At 39.1% G+C, this 22,926-nt stretch overlaps 1 protein-coding gene across 3 annotated transcripts in view; it reads right to left on the bottom strand.

The window, feature by feature from the left end:
- GRIK2 (glutamate ionotropic receptor kainate type subunit 2) overlaps positions 1–22,926 on the bottom strand; it is a 609,687-nt gene that overhangs the window by 351,227 nt on the left and 235,534 nt on the right. For all 3 annotated transcript variants that reach the window (XR_012883183.1, XM_075862209.1, XM_075862210.1), the window contains 2 exons: positions 16,155–16,322; positions 2,493–2,750 (listed from right to left, as the gene is read on the bottom strand). Coding sequence is in view for 2 of the 3 variants with exons in the window: in XM_075862209.1 (XP_075718324.1) it covers positions 2,493–2,750; positions 16,155–16,322 (426 nt within the window). In the remaining variant the exon portion in view is untranslated. The remainder of the gene's footprint in view (positions 1–2,492; positions 2,751–16,154; positions 16,323–22,926) is intronic.

The following is a 22,926-nucleotide window of genomic DNA, read 5'->3' as shown; positions in this document are numbered from 1 at the left end:
AAAATCATTATTTCTAACCTTGTCAATGTCTTGACTATATTTTCTAGTCATTTTGCATCTCATTTGATAAATATTAGTGTGAGTTTTCATGGAAAACACAAAATTGTCTGGGTGACCCCAAACTTTTGAACAGTAGTGTATATATATATATATATATATATATATATATATATATATACATATATATATATATATATATATATATATTTTATATATATATATATATATATATATATATCCTATTGTGCATCTTTAAAAAATATATATGTCTTTGCATACTGGTGTTCTTATTGTATTTTTAAAACACCTTTAACTTCAGCAGTGTCAATGCTTAACCACTTTAGCTTTTATGTATATGCCTTGTTAAGCTCTTTTTTCAACTTGTATCTTTATCTATATCCTATTGCTGTTCATACTGTAGCATACTCATAAAAATCAGATAGGAGTTCTAGAGTGATGGATAACCAGATGAAACAAGTTTCTATGATCTATGAATATATTTAATGAAACCTCAGAAATGAACCCTTGTATTAGTGAATCCACAAATACTAGTTTCCTGCTTCCTGTTAAATGCAGAGTGTATAGATAAAGAGCATGGATGTCAATTTGAAAACATGGACCTTTTTTTTCAGCTAATCCATTAAAAATCCCCAGTATAATAATAAAAAATAAGCAGGCAGTAAAGCAGCTGTTTCTCTCTGGAGTTTAAGTAAGTCCGGTCTGTTTTACAAAATTGAACCTTATTTAAAGTTTTCATGAAAGATTATGAATAAACTGATATTTTTTTATGGCTAAAATTAGCGTAAGTGCAAACATTCCACTATTGTAATTATTCTGTGTATTATTATTATTATTATTATTATTATTATTATTATTATTATTATTATTATGATACTTTTCACCAATTTATTATACTTTGACTTTTAATTGTTGCTTTTTCTAATAATGTATTAGCTTTTATCATCATTACACATAATTAACAGTAATAATGGAGATGCATTGTGATTTTATTTGATAAATTAATGTAAATAAAATCAATTGTTATTTAATGACATATAATTTTTAGAAATGATTTACAAAAATAATATATTTCATACAACTTGCCAGCAAAGAAAAAAGCTTCTACGTGATATTTTCTCTGACCTATACTGCATTACAAGAAGAGTACACGCGCATATATATTACTGCTCCCAAAGTTACACCCTTTCAAAACTTGGCCTCTATATTAATTTGATTTTTAATGTATCACATACTAAGACTATATATGGTTATTAATTTAAAGTGTACTTTTAATTCTCTCTTGAAAATTAACTATTTACTTAGCTTAATATATATTTCTAAAACAAATAAAAGGATCCCAAAATGTTTTTTTGTAACTTACTCCTGGCGAAAGTTTTACTGCATGATTCTCTTGCATAAATAGATACATACACACAAAAAAATCTGCTGTTGCTGACTATTTATATAGTTGGGTACTTCCTGATTGTAACATCCACTGTCCACGGCAGTTCTCATACCGCCAAGCGTGCGTTCTCGTGAACATTTTTTCCGGCTCTTGTCTCTCCAATAACTTTACTCACCGTGGCCTCTGAGCTTTTTTCCTACTTTCTCAATCATAAATCATCTAAAGTAACTTTACCGGTACACTTTACCATTTTCTTTTTTTACTTTTTCTTTTTCATGTGCATATTAAATGTAAATGTGAATGCATTGTACCAGCCATTTACCCCTTTACTAATGGAGAAAACAAATCAATCAATTTCTGCCGAGTTACATTGTTCTTCACACAGTATAATTAAACCAACATTCAGTACTAGTTTAATTATGAACATTTTTCTTGTGTCATTATGCCTGCGGAAGTTATATCATTTGTGTGTCAATTATGTTGCACAAGGGTGGTCATTTATACAAGAAACCTCATTGGGACACTTATACAGCTTCAGTATTATAATGACACTGTAATGCTATTAAACAGATTAACCCAGACAGCTATTATATGAAAACAATTGAATTCAAACCATTGCTAAGCATGGAAACATTGACACCTAGAAAGCCAATGCTTTTGTATTCCAGACTCAAACAGAAAATCAGAAAACAGTGTTACTGACTGTCAACATAATCTAGTACATCACATAAAATGAAATCAAATATCCTAGTTAACTTAAAACTTGTCTAATTAAATGCAGGACACTTTTAATAAAAATAGACAGAATGTTAAAAAATTGGTGTCTTGAGTCCCAATGGCACGGATTGGGTTCGATTAACATTTAGGAAGGTCAGAAAGGAAAATGCTATGTTGTTTACGCAGACAGAAGGTCAAAAGAGTGATCTTACTAAATCAATAGTTTCTTCAGAATGTTTTAGATCTTTAAAATGAGACTCATTTAAAAGAAAATGTTTAAAGACTAGCGTGTTAACTCTATCTCTGGCAGTGAATCTATTCATCACTTGCATTGAAAGCTGTAAGATGGTTTTTAAGAAGTTTCTCTTACCCGTACTGTCATCGTAGGCGATTGTAACTGTTTTCCACTTGAAAAACTGCACCAAATCGAGAATTGCTCGACTTAGTGAGGAAAAATCTGGGTATAAGCTGACATAGAATGAATCTTTGTTATCCGAAACTTGATGTTTCCAGCGAGTTTGGATGTGTGGAACACCGAGGGCATTACATATAGACTGAACTGCATTTGCTGAAGAACTGTGAGAAGGTCCAAATATAGCTGCCACTCCAAGAGACAACTGTTCACAAGCTAAAATAAGAGAAAAATACAACTGTTAGTTGTATGCAACATTGAGAAGCATTTCGTTATATCAATGTGTACAAGTTTTATGAAACCTGCCCAAAATGCAGCTGATTATGGCTTCAGAAATCCCCCGCGATCAGCTATCACCAGGGGAAGTTGCAATCATCCATACATTTTCCCTGCATGGGCTGCTGCAGGGGAATTGTAGTATTACATGGCAGCTGTTTAAATGAATGTCCAATTATGTAATACATGTACTCGCTTTGTTAGAGCCTGTTCACATCTTGTTTTTTTTCATAAGTTTAACGTATATGCCGCAAAAAGCTCCCGACTTATACATTAAATGTAGACTGTAATGGAAGCCTAATAGTGACAGCCATCACCCATAGGCTATAATAGTACACAATTAATAGATATGTCATGACCTCTAAAGACCCTTTTTATGACATATCATTAAAAGGATACCACTATAGCCTATGGGTGATGAAGGCATCTGTCACAGGCATCCGCCACCCATAGGCTATAACGGTACTCCTTAATTTATATGTCTTGAAAAGTTATTGAAAAGTCCATGAGATATACATTTAACAGATGCCTATGACATACGCCATACAGTGGCATACGTCACCTATATTCTCCCATGTTAAAAATAAGATATTGTGCGGTATACATTTTTTTGCAGGATGGAACAGCATAGTCTTCCACGCTATTCCATATAACAAAAAAAGGTATACTGATGTATACCAGTCCAAGGGTGGCCAAAAGGACAATCTTTTGGCCTCCAGCGGCCTATGGACCCCTGTGGACATGAGTACGTTAAGAGCTTTCCTGATCTACATGATAGACGTATAATAGGGAAAAAACGTGATGCGAACAGAGCCTTAACAGCTCTCCACTCTGACTAATACAGGGGTCCGGTGAGAAAATGTATTGTTTTTTTTTTATTTTGAAAAGGCCATTCTAAATACGGAATGATCTTTGTGTGGATTGTGAAAAACTTTTATTTTTTTTGCTTATCCTTTTAAATGTCTTTGGAAAGAACAGCACAGCAAATGCACACCATTCCAAACTCATAAAAAAGAATTTGCCTCAGCTGCATTTTTCCAAAATCTTTTACCTTTTAGTTGTTCTGCCTATAAATACTTTTCAAAAACGGATTGAATCAATAGCATAAAAAAATTCTGCTAAAATATGCTGTCATTGTATGCATTCAATTACATTGGTTCATGCAGAGGCATACATAGAATATATATATATATATATATATATATATATATATATATATATATATATATATATATTTGAATTCAGACAAATAAAGATTATTCTTGATTTGTATAGTTTTTGCCTTTGTCAAGAAGCTGTTTGCTGCCACTAGCCAATACACTTTGAGTGTTTAAAAATCCATTAAGGTTTGCTCTGTGCTGAACTCTAGGAGTGCATATGTATGTCTAATAGGCATTTACATACTTTTATTGTGCTGATCTCTGCTCCCTCTTACTAATGGAAATGATCGTGAATAGAAAAGCTTGTCAAAGTTATAGCATAAAGATGATTGTAAAAGGATTTTTTTCCACTTGCAGGAAACATACTATAAGATTCTAATGTGACCTTTGTAGTTTAGATGTGTGACTTCCAACCTCAAGTTTTAACAACTATCAGGGAAAAAGATAAATACCACTTTTATATGAAATCTATTTATATTTTATGAATATTCTCATAATGATTTGTAGCAATGTGTATAGAAAACATTGTCATTAATAGATTACTGATATGGAATTTAATGCTTTCTTGAAAGTATTGTCCATTTCTCTAGTAGGTTTAAGTGGTCACCCCACTTTTGGTTCTTGCTGACACTACTAATATTAATGGATAGGAGAAAATAATTGGAACTAAATGTAGTACCTCAGCAATAGTCGATGAGTCAAAATAGACATTCTTTTCTGCTACTATAGCAGATTTTCCTTGTAGAAATATGTTATACTTCAACATGTAGAACCTTGCATACTTTTTAAATTAAACTACACAACTTGTGGCCACAAATGAGGTATTGTAGATACCACTTAGTATTTAAAACAAATGCTTAGTTGCGGGCCATAGCATTAAAAGTAATAAATTATAATGTTGATCTACGATTTTATTTTTCATTGTTGATTGGTTTTGTTGGTTGATTGGTTGGTTGCTTGACTGCTTTAAACTTAGCTCCATGAGTGCAAAACTGTCGTCTGTGACTGCAACTTAACTCCATTGTCTAAATAAGCCTTTTCCAACCAGGATTTTTGGCATAACTTGTAACTTTGTCAGGGGTTCCTTAGAACATAACAGAACTGTAATGGCCGGAAGGAGGTGAAGGGAAAGTGAGCCCTAATCTACCCACCGCCCTGTCCCTGCCTACTTGCAACGACTCGCCCTAGGCGACGAGGTACAACTGGGCGGCGGTCCCTACGCTGTCTAAGTGCACAGGAAAACAAACAGGGAACATGCAAGGGAAGGGGCAGTAGCCACGGAACGCCACGAGGAAACGGAGCGGCGAACGGACAGACAGGACCAGGACGAAGTGAGTACACCCAAGCGGGCAAGGAGACAGAAGCAAGCCAGGGGCAAAGCAAAGCAGGTCAAGCAGAACTGCAGCAAGGCAGAAGCACGGCAGAAGCAGGCTGGAGCAAGCAGCAGTGGGGCCAGGAATCCAAAAGAATTACAAGCACTGAGGGAGAGAACAGGGCAGGTAATAAAGGACAGGGGGCGGAGCTAACTCCGACAGACCAGGCCGCGATAGGCTCTCCCACTCCTGAGCCTGCCACCCTGGTTGGTGGGAGATGGTGTCAGTCGAACAGGTCTGGCCTCAGGTGTGGATTGATTAATCCCAGGAGTATACCTAGATGAAGTACCTGGCAGATCCCTAACAGTACTCCCCCTTTTATGAGGGGCCACCGGACCCTTACTAAGGGGACCCGGTTTAGTGGGGAAGAGAAGGTGGAACCTCCTGATCAATACCCCAGCGTGAACATCACGGGCAGGTACCCAAGTCCTCTCCTCCGGCCCGTATCCTCTCCAATGGACCAGGTACTGGAGGGAGCCCTGGACCATCCTACTGTCCATAATCTTGGCCACCTCGAATTCCACCCCCTCAGGGGTGAGAACGGGAACAGGAGGTATCCTCGAGGGGGACCAGGACGGGGAGCAGCGTTTAAGGAGGGAGGCATGGAAGACGTCATGTATGCGAAATGATGGGGGGAGCTCCAGACGGAAGGATACAGGGTTGAGGACTTCAATGATCTTATAAGGTCCAATAAATCGGGGAGCAAACTTCCTGGACGGGACTTTAAGGTGCAAGTTCCTGGACGACAACCAGACCAAATCCCCGACGACAAACCGGGGGTTAGCAGAACGTCTACTATCCGCCTGAATCTTTTGTGCGCTCTGGGACGCCTCTAGGTTCTTCTGAACCTGGGCCCAGACGGTGCACAGTTCCCGATGAACATCCTCTACCTCAGGATTATTGGAACAACCAGGGGAGACGGAGGAGAATCTTGGGTTAAACCCGAAATTACAGAAAAACGGGGAGACCCCTGACGAGTTACTGACCCGGTTATTCAAGGAAAATTCAGCAAGGGGAAGGAATGAGACCCAATCGAATTGACAGTCAGAGATGAAACACCTTAAATATTGTTCCAGGGATTGGTTGGTCCTTTCCGTTTGGCCATTAGTTTCGGGATGGAAGGCGGAGGAGAAGGACAGATCAATCTCCAACTTTTTACAAAAAGCTCTCCAAAATAAGGAAACAAATTGTACCCCTCTGTCAGAAACGATATTGACTGGGGCCCCATGGAGACACAGGATGTGTTTCACAAACAAAGAAGCTAACGTCTTGGCGTTAGGTAGCTTCTTAAGGGGCACAAAGTGGCACATCTTGCTGAAGCGGTCGACTACCACCCACACCACCGACTTGCCCTGAGATGGAGGCAAATCGGTGATAAAATCCATGGAGATATGGGTCCAAGGTCTCTGGGGAATGGGCAAGGAACGTAGTAGGCCCGCAGGTCGGGACCTAGGGGTTTTGGACCTAGCGCAAACCTCACAAGCGGCGACGTAAGCCCTAACGTCTTTAGGCAACCCAGGCCACCAATAGTTTCTGGTAATGAGGTGTTTGGTGCCCAAGATGCCAGGATGACCAGATAGAGCGGAGTCATGGTTTTCCCTGAGTACCCTCAGCCGGTATTGCAGGGGAACAAACAGTTTGTCCCCAGGGACGTTCCCGGGAGCTGCACCCTGATCAGCCGCGATATCAGAAGCTAAATCAGAATCCGTGGCAGAGACGATTATACCAGGGGGTAAAATACAAGCAGGATCCTTCTCAGAAGGAGGATTGGCCATGAAACTACGTGACAGAGCATCAGCCTTAATATTCTTGGACCCAGCCCTATAGGTAACCAAGAAATTAAATCTGGTAAAGAATAGTGCCCACCGAGCTTGTCTAGGATTAAGCCTCCGGGCCGATTCTAGGAAAACCAGATTCTTGTGATCCGTAAGGACCGTTACCTGGTGTCTGGCCCCCTCCAGGAAGTGCCGCCACTCCTCAAAAGCCCATTTAATGGCTAGAAGTTCGCGGTTGCCAATATCATAGTTACTCTCCGTGGGCGAAAACTTCCTAGAGAAGTAAGCACAGGGGCGGAGATGGGTGAGGGAGCTGGTACCCTGGGACAAGACGGCCCCCACTCCCACCTCGGATGCGTCAACCTCCACAATAAATGGCTCCTCTTGGTTGGGCTGAATCAGCACGGGGGCCGAGATAAAGCACTTCTTGAGGGTCTCAAAGGCCTGGACGGCCTCAGGGGGCCAATGGAGGACATCAGCACCCTTGCGGGTAAGGTCCGTAAGAGGCTTAGCGACGACCGAGAAGTTGGCAATAAATCTCCTGTAATAGTTGGTGAACCCTAAAAAACACTGTAACGCCTTAAGGGAGGCAGGTTGGACCCATTCCGCCACAGCCTGAACCTTGGCAGGGTCCATGCGGAATTCATGAGGAGTGAGGATTTGCCCTAAAAATGGTATCTCCTGTACCCCAAAGACACATTTTTCAGTCTTAGCAAACAGATTATTCTCCCGAAGGACCTGGAGCACCTTCCTGACATGCTCCACGTGGGAGGACCAGTCCTTGGAAAACACCAGTATGTCATCAAGGTATACAACAAGAAAATTACCCAGGTACTCTCTCAGGATTTCATTAATAAAATTCTGGAAGACAGCAGGGGCATTACACAACCCAAAGGGCATGACCAGGTATTCGAAATGACCCTCGGGTGTGTTGAACGCAGTTTTCCACTCATCCCCCTCTTTGATGCGGATAAGGTTATATGCCCCCCGTAGATCGAACTTAGAAAACCATTGGGCTCCCTGAACCTGATTAAAAAGATCCGGAATCAAAGGAAGTGGGTACTGGTTCCTTACGGTGACCTTATTCAGGTTACGATAATCAATGCACGGCCTAAGACCACCATCCTTCTTCCCCACGAAGAAGAAGCCAGCACCTACAGGAGAAGTCGAGGGGCGAATGAAACCCTTGGCCAGGCATTCTTGGATATATTCCCTCATAGCTTTACGTTCAGGACATGAAAGATTAAATATCCTCCCCTTAGGAAGCTTGGCACCAGGCACCAAATCGATGGCGCAATCGTAATCTCTATGGGGGGGCAACACCTCGGAGGCCTCCTTAGAAAACACATCGGCGAAGTCCTGAACAAACTCAGGAAGCGTGTTTACCTCCTCCCGGGGAGAAATAGAGTTAACGGAAAGACATGACATAAGACATTCATTACCCCATTTGGTGAGATCCCCAGTATTCCAATCAAACGTGGGATTATGCAACTGCAACCAGGGAAGGCCTAAAACCAGATCAGACGATAATCCCTGCATCACCAGTACAGAGCACTGCTCCAAATGCATGGAGCCAACAAGGAGTTCAAAAACAGGAGTATGCTGAGTAAAATAACCATTAGCAAGGGGAGTTGAGTCGATTCCTACTACAGGGATAGGATAAGGTAAATCAATACAAGGCATCTTTAGAGACATAGCAAATTCCGCAGACATGATATTAGCAGATGACCCTGAATCCACGAAAGCACTGCCCGTGGCAGCCCGGCCAGCAAACGAGACCTGAAAGGGAAGCAAAATTTTATTGCGTTTCACTGAAACGGGAAATACCTGTGCGCCCAAGTGACCTCCCCGATGATCACTTAGGCGCGGAAGTTTTCCGGCTTCTTATTCTTGCGCCTGGGACAGGTGTTCAGTAGATGCTTGTCGTCCCCACAGTAGAAGCAGAGACCATTCATTCTGCGAAACTCCCTACGTTGTCGAGGGGACATGGAGGCCCCGAGTTGCATAGGTACCTCCGAGTCCTCCGTGGAGGGGCGAGGAGACGGGACCTCGGGGGGGATCGCAGAAAAGTCAGAGGGGAGCACACTGAAGTGTTCTAGCTGACGTTCCCTGAGACGTCGGTCAAGTCGTACTGCTAGGGCCATAACCTGGTCAAGGGAGTCAGACAAGGGGTAGCTAACCAGCAGATCCTTCAGGGCGTCAGATAATCCTAACCTAAACTGGCACCTTAGGGCCGGATCGTTCCACTGAGAAGCTACGCACCACTTCCTAAAATCAGAACAGTATTCCTCAACCAGTCTCCTACCCTGACGTAAGGTCACCAGCTGACTCTCGGCTAAGGCAGTCCTGTCAGTCTCGTCGTAAATGAGTCCGAGGGCAGAGAAAAAACGATCAACAGAGGAAAGTTCAGGGGCGTCAGGAGCCAAGGAGAAGGCCCACTCTTGGGGCCCTTCCTGGAGTCGGGATATGATGATACCCACCCGCTGGTTCTCGGAACCTGAGGAGTGGGGCTTTAGGCGGAAATACAGTCTGCAACTCTCCCGGAAGGAGAGAAACGTCTTACGGTCCCCTGAGAACCGGTCAGGTAACTTGAGGTCGGGTTCTAGAGGTGAGGTGAGGGGTACTACTAAAGCAGCGTCACCCTGATTGACCCTTTGGGCCAGGGCCTGGACCTGTAGGGAGAGGCCCTGCATCTGCTGGGCCAGGGTCTCAAGGGGGTCCATGATGGCGTCAGCGTAGGAGAAATGGTAGACTAGGTAAGGGCTTGTAATTAGTAATGGCCGGAAGGAGGTGAAGGGAAAGTGAGCCCTAATCTACCCACCGCCCTGTCCCTGCCTACTTGCAACGACTCGCCCTAGGCGACGAGGTACAACTGGGCGGCGGTCCCTACGCTGTCTAAGTGCACAGGAAAACAAACAGGGAACATGCAAGGGAAGGGGCAGTAGCCACGGAACGCCACGAGGAAACGGAGCGGCGAACGGACAGACAGGACCAGGACGAAGTGAGTACACCCAAGCGGGCAAGGAGACAGAAGCAAGCCAGGGGCAAAGCAAAGCAGGTCAAGCAGAACTGCAGCAAGGCAGAAGCACGGCAGAAGCAGGCTGGAGCAAGCAGCAGTGGGGCCAGGAATCCAAAAGAATTACAAGCACTGAGGGAGAGAACAGGGCAGGTAATAAAGGACAGGGGGCGGAGCTAACTCCGACAGACCAGGCCGCGATAGGCTCTCCCACTCCTGAGCCTGCCACCCTGGTTGGTGGGAGATGGTGTCAGTCGAACAGGTCTGGCCTCAGGTGTGGATTGATTAATCCCAGGAGTATACCTAGATGAAGTACCTGGCAGATCCCTAACAAGAACATAAATGCTCAATGATGCTTTGCAAAACAGTCAACATATTCTAGCCAGAATCTAGAGCTAGGAAAGCTTCTTTGAGGTAGGAATGGGAGAAGGGTTTCCCCGGGAGTGTAAAAAATGTTGAGGGGGTTCCCACATGGTAATAAGCTTGGGAATCACAGGTATAACTGTATTCTTCTTCTCAACTTTGCCACCTATGACAATTTAATATTAAGGCTGGGTTCACACGACCTATTTTCAGACGTAAAGGAGGCGTATTATGCCTCGTTTTACGTCTGAAAATAGGCCTACAATACGTCGGCAAACATCTGCCCATTCATTTGAATGGGTTTGCCGACGTACTGTGCAGACAACCTGTCATTTACGCGTCGTCGTTTGACAGCTGTCAAACGACGACGCGTAAAAATACAGCCTTGTCAAAAGAAGTGCAGGACACTTCTTTCAGACGTAGTTTGAGCCATACTTCATTGAACTCAATGAAGCACAGCTCAAAATTTATGGCTGTCAGAGAAGCCTCGCAAAATACGAGGAGGAGCATTTACGTCTGAAACGAGGCAGCTGTTTTCCCCTGAAAACAGTCCGTCATTTCAGCCGTAAAAGCCAGCTAGCGTGTGCACATACCCTAAAAAATATATGACACTGTTACATTGGATCATGCTTTTATTCTGACATTGTATGAAACCATTTTATTGGTATTGTGTGGCATTTTTTCATTAAATTAGCACTGATGTTTAATGCTACGCCATGTTTGGCACTACTTTCCAGTGTATTCTAGAATTGGGAAATCTAGAACTCTGGTTATACCCCTATTGCAACACAGCCATAAGTGATGTAAACCATAAATCATATGATATTTTAAAATGTTATTGTACAATTTATTTTTTTCTGTTCTGTTTCAAGAAGTAAACCATACTTGCAATCTTTGGGACTATCTAAAAATGTATTACTTGTAAGATGCATTTTCCACACAATGTTTTCCTGTTTGGTTCAACTTGTCATGTTATTCCCATATTCATGTAATCTGTGTTTTACATAGCACTACTGGAGATACACTCAGTTATTTTAACTCCACTGGAATAGAAAAGGACAACTGAGGCTTAAGTCCTGGAATCTAGATGAGGTGCCCTAAACCGTAGCTACACTAACCGCTTCCCTGACGTTTTTTGTTACAATATGCACAGAAGCAAAATCAAGGAAGCAGGTGATGAGCTTTACCTAGCTGTTTGTTACCTATGAATTTCAGGTTCTATAATAGGCATAACGTGAATATCCTGGGCCCCAAAAGAGAATATGTATAAAGGCCCCCTCCTATCAAGTGCAATTCATAATACTGCTGTCTACTTATGTGGCAAAATGGACTTTGGGCCCCCTCAAGCACCAGGGCCTGGGTACCACTGCTACCTATGCACTCCCTAAAGCTACGACCCAGAATTGCATAATTTTGAAATCATTTTTAGATGTGCTGTTTCCACTGCTTAGTAACAGAGCAGTCAGCAAGTAACAACACCATTTCTCTGTGTTTTTGCAGAGATCCAGCATTGCCACTCACATTCTGTCGAAGGAAATTTGGAATGTATTCAGGTAGTTATTAGTATGCTAGTCGAAAAATATGTTTATAATCCACTTACATTAGTAGAAGACAAAAAGGATTAGCTAATATTGTTTGTCAATCAATTATCAAATAACTTGTATGATTCATGACCAGCATCACAAAGACATTAAAACCAGAATTCTGATTGGTTACCATAGTGTAGTTTGCATATGCAAAGTTGAATGACTTTTTTTAAGAAACTGTTCATGTCTGACAGAACACCTAATAGTTGGCAAAATATTACAGATCTTTAATTAAAATTACTTTCTGTCTAGATGTGTGATGTGTAATTTGAAATAAAGTATTTTGAGTATTTTAAAATATTGTTGAATATTGCTTTCTTTTGCTAATATTGTTTCCTTTGTTCTTTATCTATAGTCTAGAGCACCCTACTTGGAATCCTGTATGTGCCTATAGTGAGGGAACTAATTATAGTGACAATATAAACTTTACATTATCATTTATTTACCACATCCAATAATGGAACCATCACATTCTTCATTAGAGTAGAAATAGTACTGTGCCATGTAGGTTTTTTTTATCTGGAAATGTAGATTCGTTGAGCAGATTTACTACCTTGTCTGGGTCTAGAAAGTGTCAAAAAAATAAGACAAATTTGGGAGCAAATTGCCACACTTAGGTGCAATTTTGATGCTTACACCCCAATAGACACTTTTCAAAAGTGTTTCAAAAAGGGAGCGTGACATAGCAGGAAAGGGGCATGACTTGTCAGAAAAGGGCATGGCTAAAAATGTTTCCAGTGTCTGCTAAATATGTGCCAAATAAACTTGAAAAGTGTCTCGCAGGTCATGCAAGATGTGCCAATATGATCATGCATCATGCACCACTGTGATAAATTTGGTGCATTTTGTGCCTGCCTGATCTAAGTTTACACTGTTTAATTATTCGACAGCATTAGTAAATGTGGGCCATTATGTTTGTGTCTATCTTGTTGTCATGATTTGTTATGCACCATACATAAAGATATAAGTTTGCACCATATCAAATTCATGTTACAGTTTTAAATCCTAGGCTCTGTTCACACTGGCATTGTTTTTTATTTTTTTTATTTTTTTTAAAGGATCCATTGTAGATACAATAGCTTTAGTCTGATCAGTTTTGAAATAGGTCCTACTTTTTACTGGCTAGAATAGTACAGAAGATTACACAATTCTGCCGGACAGGGGCAATGGAAACCTGATATGTCCCACCTCACTCATCATTGACTGATGGTTGCTGTATATCTCTCTGTATACACAGCAGGTGTCAATGGTGAGGTAGCTAGGAGAAGGTAGGAGGCTTGTTCTCCTCATGAATACATAACTATGAATCCACTGTATTCTTTCTTAGCTGCTATTAACTAAATTGGATAATATTTTTTGTGTTGTATGGTCTAATAGCCCAGCAGACCTGTCATTATAATGTGCTGCCCTCAAATAAAACAGTATATTAGGGTGAAAGATCTAATTAGATTTAATTAGGGAGTCATCCAGACTCACTAAGAAATAATACTATAGCTACCTATACTCATCAACAGAAGTGTGCTGTGCAGATCCAGCCTTGTCACCAAATATCCATTTAGAAGAGTTGGTGGTACATATTAATATGTCCAATAAGCACTTGTGTTCCCAACTGTAATACTAAGAGAAATGGGAACTGTGATCCTGCTCTAAATTATAGTTCTTTTGGTATTTATAATTTTTTTTAAATGTATAAACTGGGGAAACTGGGAGGGTAGACAGGACATTTGTGTTCCCTTTGCCATAGTTTTGCTTTAAAGATAAGTTTTTTTTTATGGTAGTGTGAAAAAGTCATAGCATTCCATTGTATATAAATGAATGATAATAATAATAATAATAATAATAATAATAATAATAATAATAATATTAATAATATTAATAAAAATAATAGACAGCTGTCAGAATAAAATATTGGGATGTTGTTTACTCATTTTGTAATCTGAATGTAGTGCAAAGTTTGGTGAGTAAATATTGATGACATTCTAAGGGTATGTTCACACGCAAACACAAAATACGTCTGAAATTACGGAGCTGTTTTCAGGCGAAAACAGCTCCTGAATTTCAGACGTTTTCGCATGTACTCGTGTTTTTCACTCCGTCTTTCACGGTAGCAATAGGATTAGCTCTTCATTGGAGTTTATGAAAAACGGCTCCAAAAACGTCCCAAGAAGTGTCCTGCACTTCTTTGACGTGGGCGGAATTTTACGTGCCGTCTTTTGACAGCAAAGCGTAAAATTATACCTCGTCTGAACAGAACATCGTAAGACCCATTGCAAGATGGGCAGATGTTTGCAGACGCATTGGAGTCGTCTTTTCAGGCGTAATTCGAGGCGTAAAACGCCTCCATTACGCCTGAAAAGCGGTTGTGTGCACATACACTTAGAGTTCTAACCATATCCGGTGTAAACTCTCAAAACTATTACCATTAATATTTTCCAGCTACAGTTAGGTCCAGAATTATTTGGACAGTGACACAATCTTCGTGATTTGGGCTCTGCATGCCACCACATTGGATTTGAAATGAATCAACTAAGATGCAATTGAAGTGTAGACTTTCAGGCTTAATTCAAGGGGTTGAACAAAAATATCCTGTGAAACATTTAGGAATTGCAACCATTTTTTTTACACAGCCTCATTTCAGGGGCTCAAAAGTATTTGGACAAATTAACATTGTCAATTCTTTTAATACTTTGTAGAAAATCCTTTGCAGGCAATGACTGCCTGAAATCCGGAACCAATGGACATCACCAAACGCTGGGTTTCCCCCTTTGTGATGCTTTGTCAGGCTTTGCAAGGCCTTTACTGTCTTTCTGACCTTAAGTTTTGTCTTAAGCAAGTGAAATGCATGCTCGATTGGATTGAGATCTTGTGATTGACTTGGCCATTGCAAAATATTCCACTTCTTTCCCTTAAAAAACTCCTATGTTGCTTTTGCAGTATGTTTTGCGTAATTGTCCATTTGTACTGTGAAGCGACGTCCAATCAACCTTGCTGCATTCGGTTGAATCTGAGCAGAAAGTATATCCCTGAACACTTCAGAATTCATCCGACTGCTCCTGTCTTCAGTCACCTCATCAATAAACATTAGTGACCCAGTGCCTTTGGCAGCCATGCATGCCCATGCCATCACACGGCTTCCACCATGTTTTACAGAGATTGTGGTGTACTTTGGATCATGAGCCGTTCCAAGCCTTCTCCATACTTTCTTCCTCCCATCATTCTGGTACAAGTTGTTCTTAGTTTCATCTGTCCAAAGAATGCTGTTCCAGAACTGGGCTGGCTTCTTTAGATGTGTTTTGGCAAAGTCTAATCTGGCCTTTCTATTTTTGAGGCTGATTAATGGTTTGCACCTTGTGGTAAACCCTCTGTATTTGCTCTCATGAAGTCTTCTATTTATGGTAGACTTAGATACTGATACACTTACTTCAAGGAGAGTGTTCTTCACTTGGATAAATGTTTTTCTTCACCATGGAAGAGATTCTGCTATCATCCAGCACTGTCTTCTGTGGACATCCAGGCCTTTTGGAGTTCATGAGATCACCAGCGGGCTCTTTTTTTTTCAAGAATTTCGCAAACTGTTCATTTGGCCTCTCCTAGCATTGGTGCTATCTCTCTGATGGATTTCTTCATTTTTTTCAGCCTAATGATGGTCTGTTTCACTTGCATTGAGAGCTCCTTTGACCTCATGATGTGTGTTCACAGCAATAGCTTCCAAATGCAAATGCCACACCTGGAAACAACTACAGACCTTTTACCTGCTTAATTGATGATGGATTAACGAGGGAATAGCCCATGTAGCCCATTAAATAGCTTTTAAGATAAATGTCCAATTACCTTTGGTCCCTTGAAAGAGGCAACTATATATTAAAGAGCTTTAATTCCTAAACCCTTCCTCAAATTAGGATCTGAATACCCTCAAATTAAAGCACGTCTGCACGTTAAGCACATATTGATTATATAACTATATTCAATATGTTTTGATAAACAGCTAAAATGCCAAAACTTGTGTCACTGTCCAAATAATTCTGGACCAAACTATATTTGTACTTTAAAGGTAGGATATGCAAACATTACCTTTTCTAGAGGCTTCAAAGCTGTCATAGAGGTTTATTCTTTGAGTATCATATGTTAAAGTTGTGTTTGGAAGTAACGTCCTGTTTCTGTTAATTGTATTCACTGCAAATCTGAAGGCTAGTTCTTCTGCTCCAAAGGGGCCGGACTCAACATATTCAAAAATTCCCCCTGAAAATAGAAAAATATGTATAAACATGGATGCAAATAACATGTTAACAAAAAGCTATATGTTATGTAAACTTTAAAACTCTCATGATTTTATTTTTTTTGTTGGCTTTAGTAAGACTAAAATATTGAATTCTATGTTCCATTGCAGAATAAAACATTATACTTCTCCATAACAATATTTTTCTTAAAAATAGTCTATGCATCATCCCTAGAAGACAAGAAGAATATTAAAGATGAACCCCACAATTACTATAAAAATGTTTTTTATTCTCACAAGTAAATGCATAATACAGATAGATGAAAAAACAAAGATATCACAGTACAAAACTACAATCGTTTTTCATTATGACAACCCCTTTTTAGATTGATGCCGGCCTGGCAGTCAGCTTTAGCGGATCAAATTAAATAGTCGACTGTATGATACATAGACAGGCATTGTCATTTTTGTTAGTGGTTCTCTGCTCTGACTATAAGAGGGGATTTTGAAGGACCTCCCTCTGAGACAACCATATGTCCTAATAGGGAATATACAAAGGAGTTGTTTTCATTGGATAAATAAAGATTAAAGGGTGACTAAACTTTTAAAAAACATTTGACATGTCATAGTGACATGTCAGAAGTTTTGATCGGTGGGGTCCGAGCACTAAGATCCCCACTGATCGCTAAAATGAAGTGGCAGAAGCTCTCGGGTGAGTTCTGTGCCACTTAGTTTCCAATCTGAGTTTTTCGGAAAGCCAGCAATAGGTGTTTGCAGTCATAGACTTTCTGTTGAGCCCGTACACCGCTCTGAGAAAAGCTGTTCAGAAACTAAGCAGCACAGCGCTTACCCGTGCAATTCTGATGCTTTGTTTTACCAATCAGTTGGGGTCTCAGGGCTTGGACCCCCACCAATCAAAACTTTTGACATGTCACTATGACATGTCAAAAGTTTATTAAAAGTTTAGTTAGCCTTAAATAATAATAGTAATAATAATAATCTTTATTCATATAACACCAACATATTCCGCAGCACTGTCCAACTCAGAGGAAACATGTACAAACAAAATCAGACATTACATAGTGACAAGTGATTAACAATTCGTACTAAAGGAGTGAGGGCCCGTCTTGCAAGAGTTTACATTCTAAAAGGAATTAAGGGGGACAAAAAAGGTAAAAGTTGTTGATTCATACAATGGTCCACACATAAATCTGCATTAGCCAGTCACTAGTCAGTATCTCTATATGTACAGATATGAATTACATTAGCGTGTATGGAATTTAAAAGATATTGCTCAAAGAAAGGATCGGGTTCTGAGCAATACAGTAGAAAGAGTGTTGAAAGGGGAAGACTCAAATAAGAGAACGTGGTAGGCCTCCCTAAAAAGATGTATTTAGGGCACGCTTAAAGAGGATCTATCACTAGTTTATTAATGCCCTCTCTCCTAACTAATCTAATAGGCGCTATGATGCTGATAACTGGTGTCATTTTTTAAAAAAAAACGTTTATTATTTGCAAAGTTATGAGCATTTTTCTAAATATGCTAATTTGTCTATGCTTGCTGACTCTTTCTTTTCACTCTGGGCAGTGTAATGTTTTCTGTATGACGCTGTCCAATCAGCTTCATACAGCTTCTCCCCCTTCCCGGCCCAGCAACACAGCGTGATCATATAGTATACAGCTTCCATTCTGGTGATACCTAGGGTTGTTTCACAGTTAGAACTTTCGATCCTGGAGTCAGATGAAAGATTAAAATCTCATCTGTCATATGCCACCAGATCCGGAGATATGGCAATTGTAAGTGATCCCCCTTCCCTACAGTCTCTCACACTGTGTGAAGCAGCTTCATGCTGATAGGACAATGTCAGAGGCTGTGAGGTAGCTCTACCTCAGGAGAATCGCTGGTGTTACCTCCCAGTTGTCTAATAATGGTTAATTTTCATATTTAGAAAAAAACTCATAACTTTTAAAATAATATAATTTTGGGACACAATTTTCACTAGCATTATCATTGTGACAGTGACTATTAGATTAGTTAGGAGATTGGGCATTACTAAACTAGTGCCAGTGACTCATTAAAAATGTGGATGAAAGCAATTAATCTGTTTGTCTTGGGAAGCACATTCAAGAACTGGTGCAGCATGAGAAAAATCCTGGAGAGGTGGGAGGTATATGCAAGATGCTTCCATGTGTAAAAATTATGTAGCTGTATATACTGTTTTCAGAGCATACCTGTAACCTAATAGCATATAAATAGATGTTGTATTGATGATATATAATATCATGTATCATTGTTAAGGTGCTTACATATAGGATACATGCATTTTTTTTTATTTTTTTTTTAAATAAAAAGGTCAGTCAGTGTGTTTGGTATAACTTTATAAATGTTTTTTTATAAAAAAATTAGTTGTACTTTTTTAGATACAGCTGCTCTGTATTCCCTATACAGAGCAGCTTTATCATTGTACGGGTTCTGTGTCAGCGGGTCTTGCGTGACTCTGACACGCAGGTACTTTCTGTAATCTATCACATCTACGTTATGAACTTAGGAAAAAGGAAATTGAGGCAGTACAACCAAATAGGTGAGTTCAGTGTGAGCCTTTCTCAAGCATACTCACACTGAGCTGAAGCGTTGTATGTGGAATTAAACAGGATAATTTTTTCATCTATTTGGTTGTGCTGCCTCACTTTCCTTTTTCTATTTTGAAGGGCCATTTGACTGTGTCCCAGGAGACATGCACCCACCCAACTTGTTTCTCAAGTGCTGCTGATCTGTATCTAAACTATGAACTTAGATGTGATGGATAACAGGTTTATCCTGCGAGTCATAGACACGCAAGACCCGCTTTCACTGAACCCGTCTGTCCCGCGGACCTGACAAGAGCAGGATTTAGCACAAAATGCAGCTGTTCTGTATAGAGAATACAGAGCAGCTGTATATATAAAAGCAAAACAAATTTTCGATAAAAACTATTTATAAAGTTGCGCTAAACACGCTGACTAACCTGATTATTATATTTAAAAAAATGCCCTGCAAAGGTTTACATAGTCTTGATAGCCATAGGAGGCATGCACATATCATATTTAATGAATTAGTGGGATATTATTAAGTACTTTATAAAGAAGAGATATTTTCATAACTGACACTATAAGATAAATAAAAGAAGAAAATAATATGTGATTTCATGCAGAGAAACACATGCTGTCCCTATTGTTGCCAAAAAGCCATAGTTAAAATTTTAATTATATAAATACTGCATTGTTTAACATATTTAGTAAAGATCAAATTCCCTATAAAATTTAAAGTACTTTTTGATTTATGAAGTTTCTCATAAATTGGATGAAAAGTTGTCCTTGTTAAATGTATTAAAAATATTTTCAAGTGACTATTTCATCCTGGAAATAAATATTTGATGTAAAAAAGTAAGGTTTTCAACCTGACTGTGCATTAATATCATCTAAATCTAATTTATGAAATGAAAAGGCAGGAAGTGGAACAGATAAAATCAATACAAATTCAAGACAGGCATTTTGGAACCTTTAAGAGAATTGTGTCTATCTCTCTCCAAAACTGTATTAATTGTAGAAATAGTGCTAGCGTTCTTGCATTAAACTTTTTTTTTCTAATCACATTTCATAAAAGGCTAAAGGCTATATCTACATAGAAGATTAATTTTCTGAACTTTCTAGCAGTTCATATACATTACATTTATAAAAGTTTGATGGGAAAATTTATTTCTAGAGGTTTATGAAGCATCTCAGCCACTTAACCTGTGATTTAAAACAGCTTCAAAGTATGTATAACTCAACTTATAATTAACCAGTTAGTCACCTACCTGGCATAAAATCACAGTGCTTGTTTGGTATTACGATCAGCTAAAATAGGTATCAAAGACATGTATTTAAAGGGGAGCTTCAGTTATCTTCTGGCCTGCCTATGATATAGATGGGAGTTTATGAACTGTAATAGAAGGGACTTTACAAATCAAACGGCCTCTTTGTACTTGAAATTGAGTCATAGAGCAGAGACCTCCATTGATATTACATTCCCTATGAAATGAAAATAAATTAACCCCTTAAATGGAATACAGGGGGGGGGGGCATTGTAAAGATACCCTTTGTCTTGCTCATACAATTTGCATGTTCGATGTTTAATTACCCCGATGCCGCAGTTGCAAGTCATTATCTATATTTTAAAAAATCCTAAAACATTATAGTTCTCACGCTGGCTGCTGAGCCCCACACAGTAGCCTGACACTTCCTGTTTTGTAGAGATCACTTCATAGCAGTTACCTCATTATCATCACCTTAATAAAAGGTAACACTTCTATTATTTAGCTGGAGGCAGAACTGTGACCTCAGCGCATGCACGCAAAATTCTCCCATAATAGTCAACAAGTCATCTCCAGACTTAAGATTCCTATGTTCATGTGACTACTGTAAGGCAAAACTCTAAATTGCTGTTAATAGCTCATAACAATATCTCATACAAGATAGCTGCCCTCATAATTATGTAAATAGAATACAATAACAAAATAGAATTAAAAAATCTTCAAACAAAAGCTAAAAACAATTATAAAATAAATTATGTTTCAGTATCTGGTTTTAATTAGTAACAAAATGTAGGTGACACATTCCCTTTAAGGTAAAAACTTAGATTCTAACACAGAGGACTCTTTTTCTCTCTTGTATAAAACTATGATAAAATATTAAATTGTACAAGGGGTTAAACAATTAAGGGTTTCTCTGATCAACACCAATAGAGCGGAGACCATGATTGCATAGTCTCATTCCTGCTCCCGACAGTGCGGAAATCAGTTGGCAAGCTTCATAATAGTATGTCATTGAGAATGTACTCTTACTGGCAACTTACAGATGTGTCCTATTTTTACCTTTCCTCATATCTCAACATATTCTGAGATGTGTGGCATGAGATGACCAGCTTGGAAAAAAAACATGATTTTGCTATACTGTCACAAGATGTGGGATGTACCCTGGCAAAAGATTTGCTAGCATTTCACGATATTGCTTTTTGGTTTCATGAGAAATGTAAGTTCTTAACCAAATTCCAGCAAAAGTAAGGTTGAACACATCTGTACTATTATGGCTTTGTACAGAAACAGATTAAAAATCTTAGAAATGGCATTCAAATGGCTTAAACTCTCATAGTAAATCATATATACATGCAGTGGTAAATAAATAAATACAAATATTTGTAAAGTATTAGCCATATCGCTCTTAATGCCTAAAAGTAATGGTGATGCCAATAATTTATAGCTTATATGCATCTTTCTGGTTAAATATTATTCTGATATTTTCTGTTTCAATATGTCTTTATTAAACAGTTGAGACATCAGAAAATATATGTGTATAACAGTTCTACTCGCAGGTAGAAGTAAATAGTTAGTCTCAAATAATAATTAAATCGTTAATTCCTATAAGTTTTAACATTTTGAGAAAATGGGAATCAAAATAATATGGGTAATAAAAGGTAAATAAAATAAATGTTGTGAAGAACGTATACAGGTCATAAAGAAAAAATAAAATGTATACAACAGGCAACGTATGAGCTCCCACTAGAAAGTGAGCGGTACGGCATATACAGAGTTATTCCAACACATCCAATCTTTACAGAACCGGTCATGTCTTTGTATGCTACAGGCATAAATATATTCATATTGATAGTTTGTATTGACTTTTTTAATGATGTCTGTGATGGTCGGGACGTTACATGTTTTCCATCTGAACGCTACAGCTGATGTGGCAGATATTAAAATATGACATATTACAATTTGGAATTGTTTGGGAATAACCTCAATTCCAAGCCGTAGTAACCCAAGTTCCGGCGTGAGGTTAATATTTTGAGTTGTAATCTCATTTAGTAGTGCGCTAATTGATTGCCAAAAGGTTAATAATAAAGGACATTCCCAAAATATGTGAAGTATGGATCCCAAATGGTTACAACCTCTCCAACATTGGGGCGATGCATCACTATATATTCTGGAAAGTTATTCTGATATTTTAAGGAGCACTTAAGTTAAAATAAAAAAAACTTGCAATTATATACATTTTTACTTTATTCTATTCGGTTTTTAATTGCTATCCATTTCTGTGATCCATATAGGTATTTAGCCCTGACATCACACCTAAGTTACTGTCCCACCGGACAGTCGCTTTGACTCGTTTTCTACCAAATTTAAAATAATATTAAATCGTAACATAAGGAGCATGTTTCAGAAACACTTTACATAGCAGGTCCATCAATAAATAGCTACAAAAATTTTGATATTCAGCCATAGTCTCGAGTTAGTGCACTCACACATGTGTGAGTTTGTGCTTGATAATGCTAAATAATGACCGGGACAGTTTGTCTAGCACTGAGAGATTGATAAAATGAAGGTCATATAAAGGACATAGTTATGGGTATGGTAGATAGAACTGAGGGAAGCAAAATCTTTTCTGAATATAAATGAAGTCTGGGCAATCGCTAAGAAAGAAACTGACAAGCAAAGTAGAAAATTCTGGCTCAAGTAAAAGGAAAATAACAATAGATTTGATAGATTTTGTTAAGGCAACTGGAAAATTGTTACATGAGGAATATGAATACAAAAATATAACGCATGTAAG

This window comes from Rhinoderma darwinii, chromosome 4 (genome assembly GCF_050947455.1).
Source record: "Rhinoderma darwinii isolate aRhiDar2 chromosome 4, aRhiDar2.hap1, whole genome shotgun sequence".
Lineage (NCBI taxonomy): Eukaryota > Metazoa > Chordata > Amphibia > Anura > Rhinodermatidae > Rhinoderma > Rhinoderma darwinii.
The sequence above is the reverse complement of the archived record's forward strand: the minus strand, read 5'-3'. Positions and strand labels throughout refer to the sequence as shown.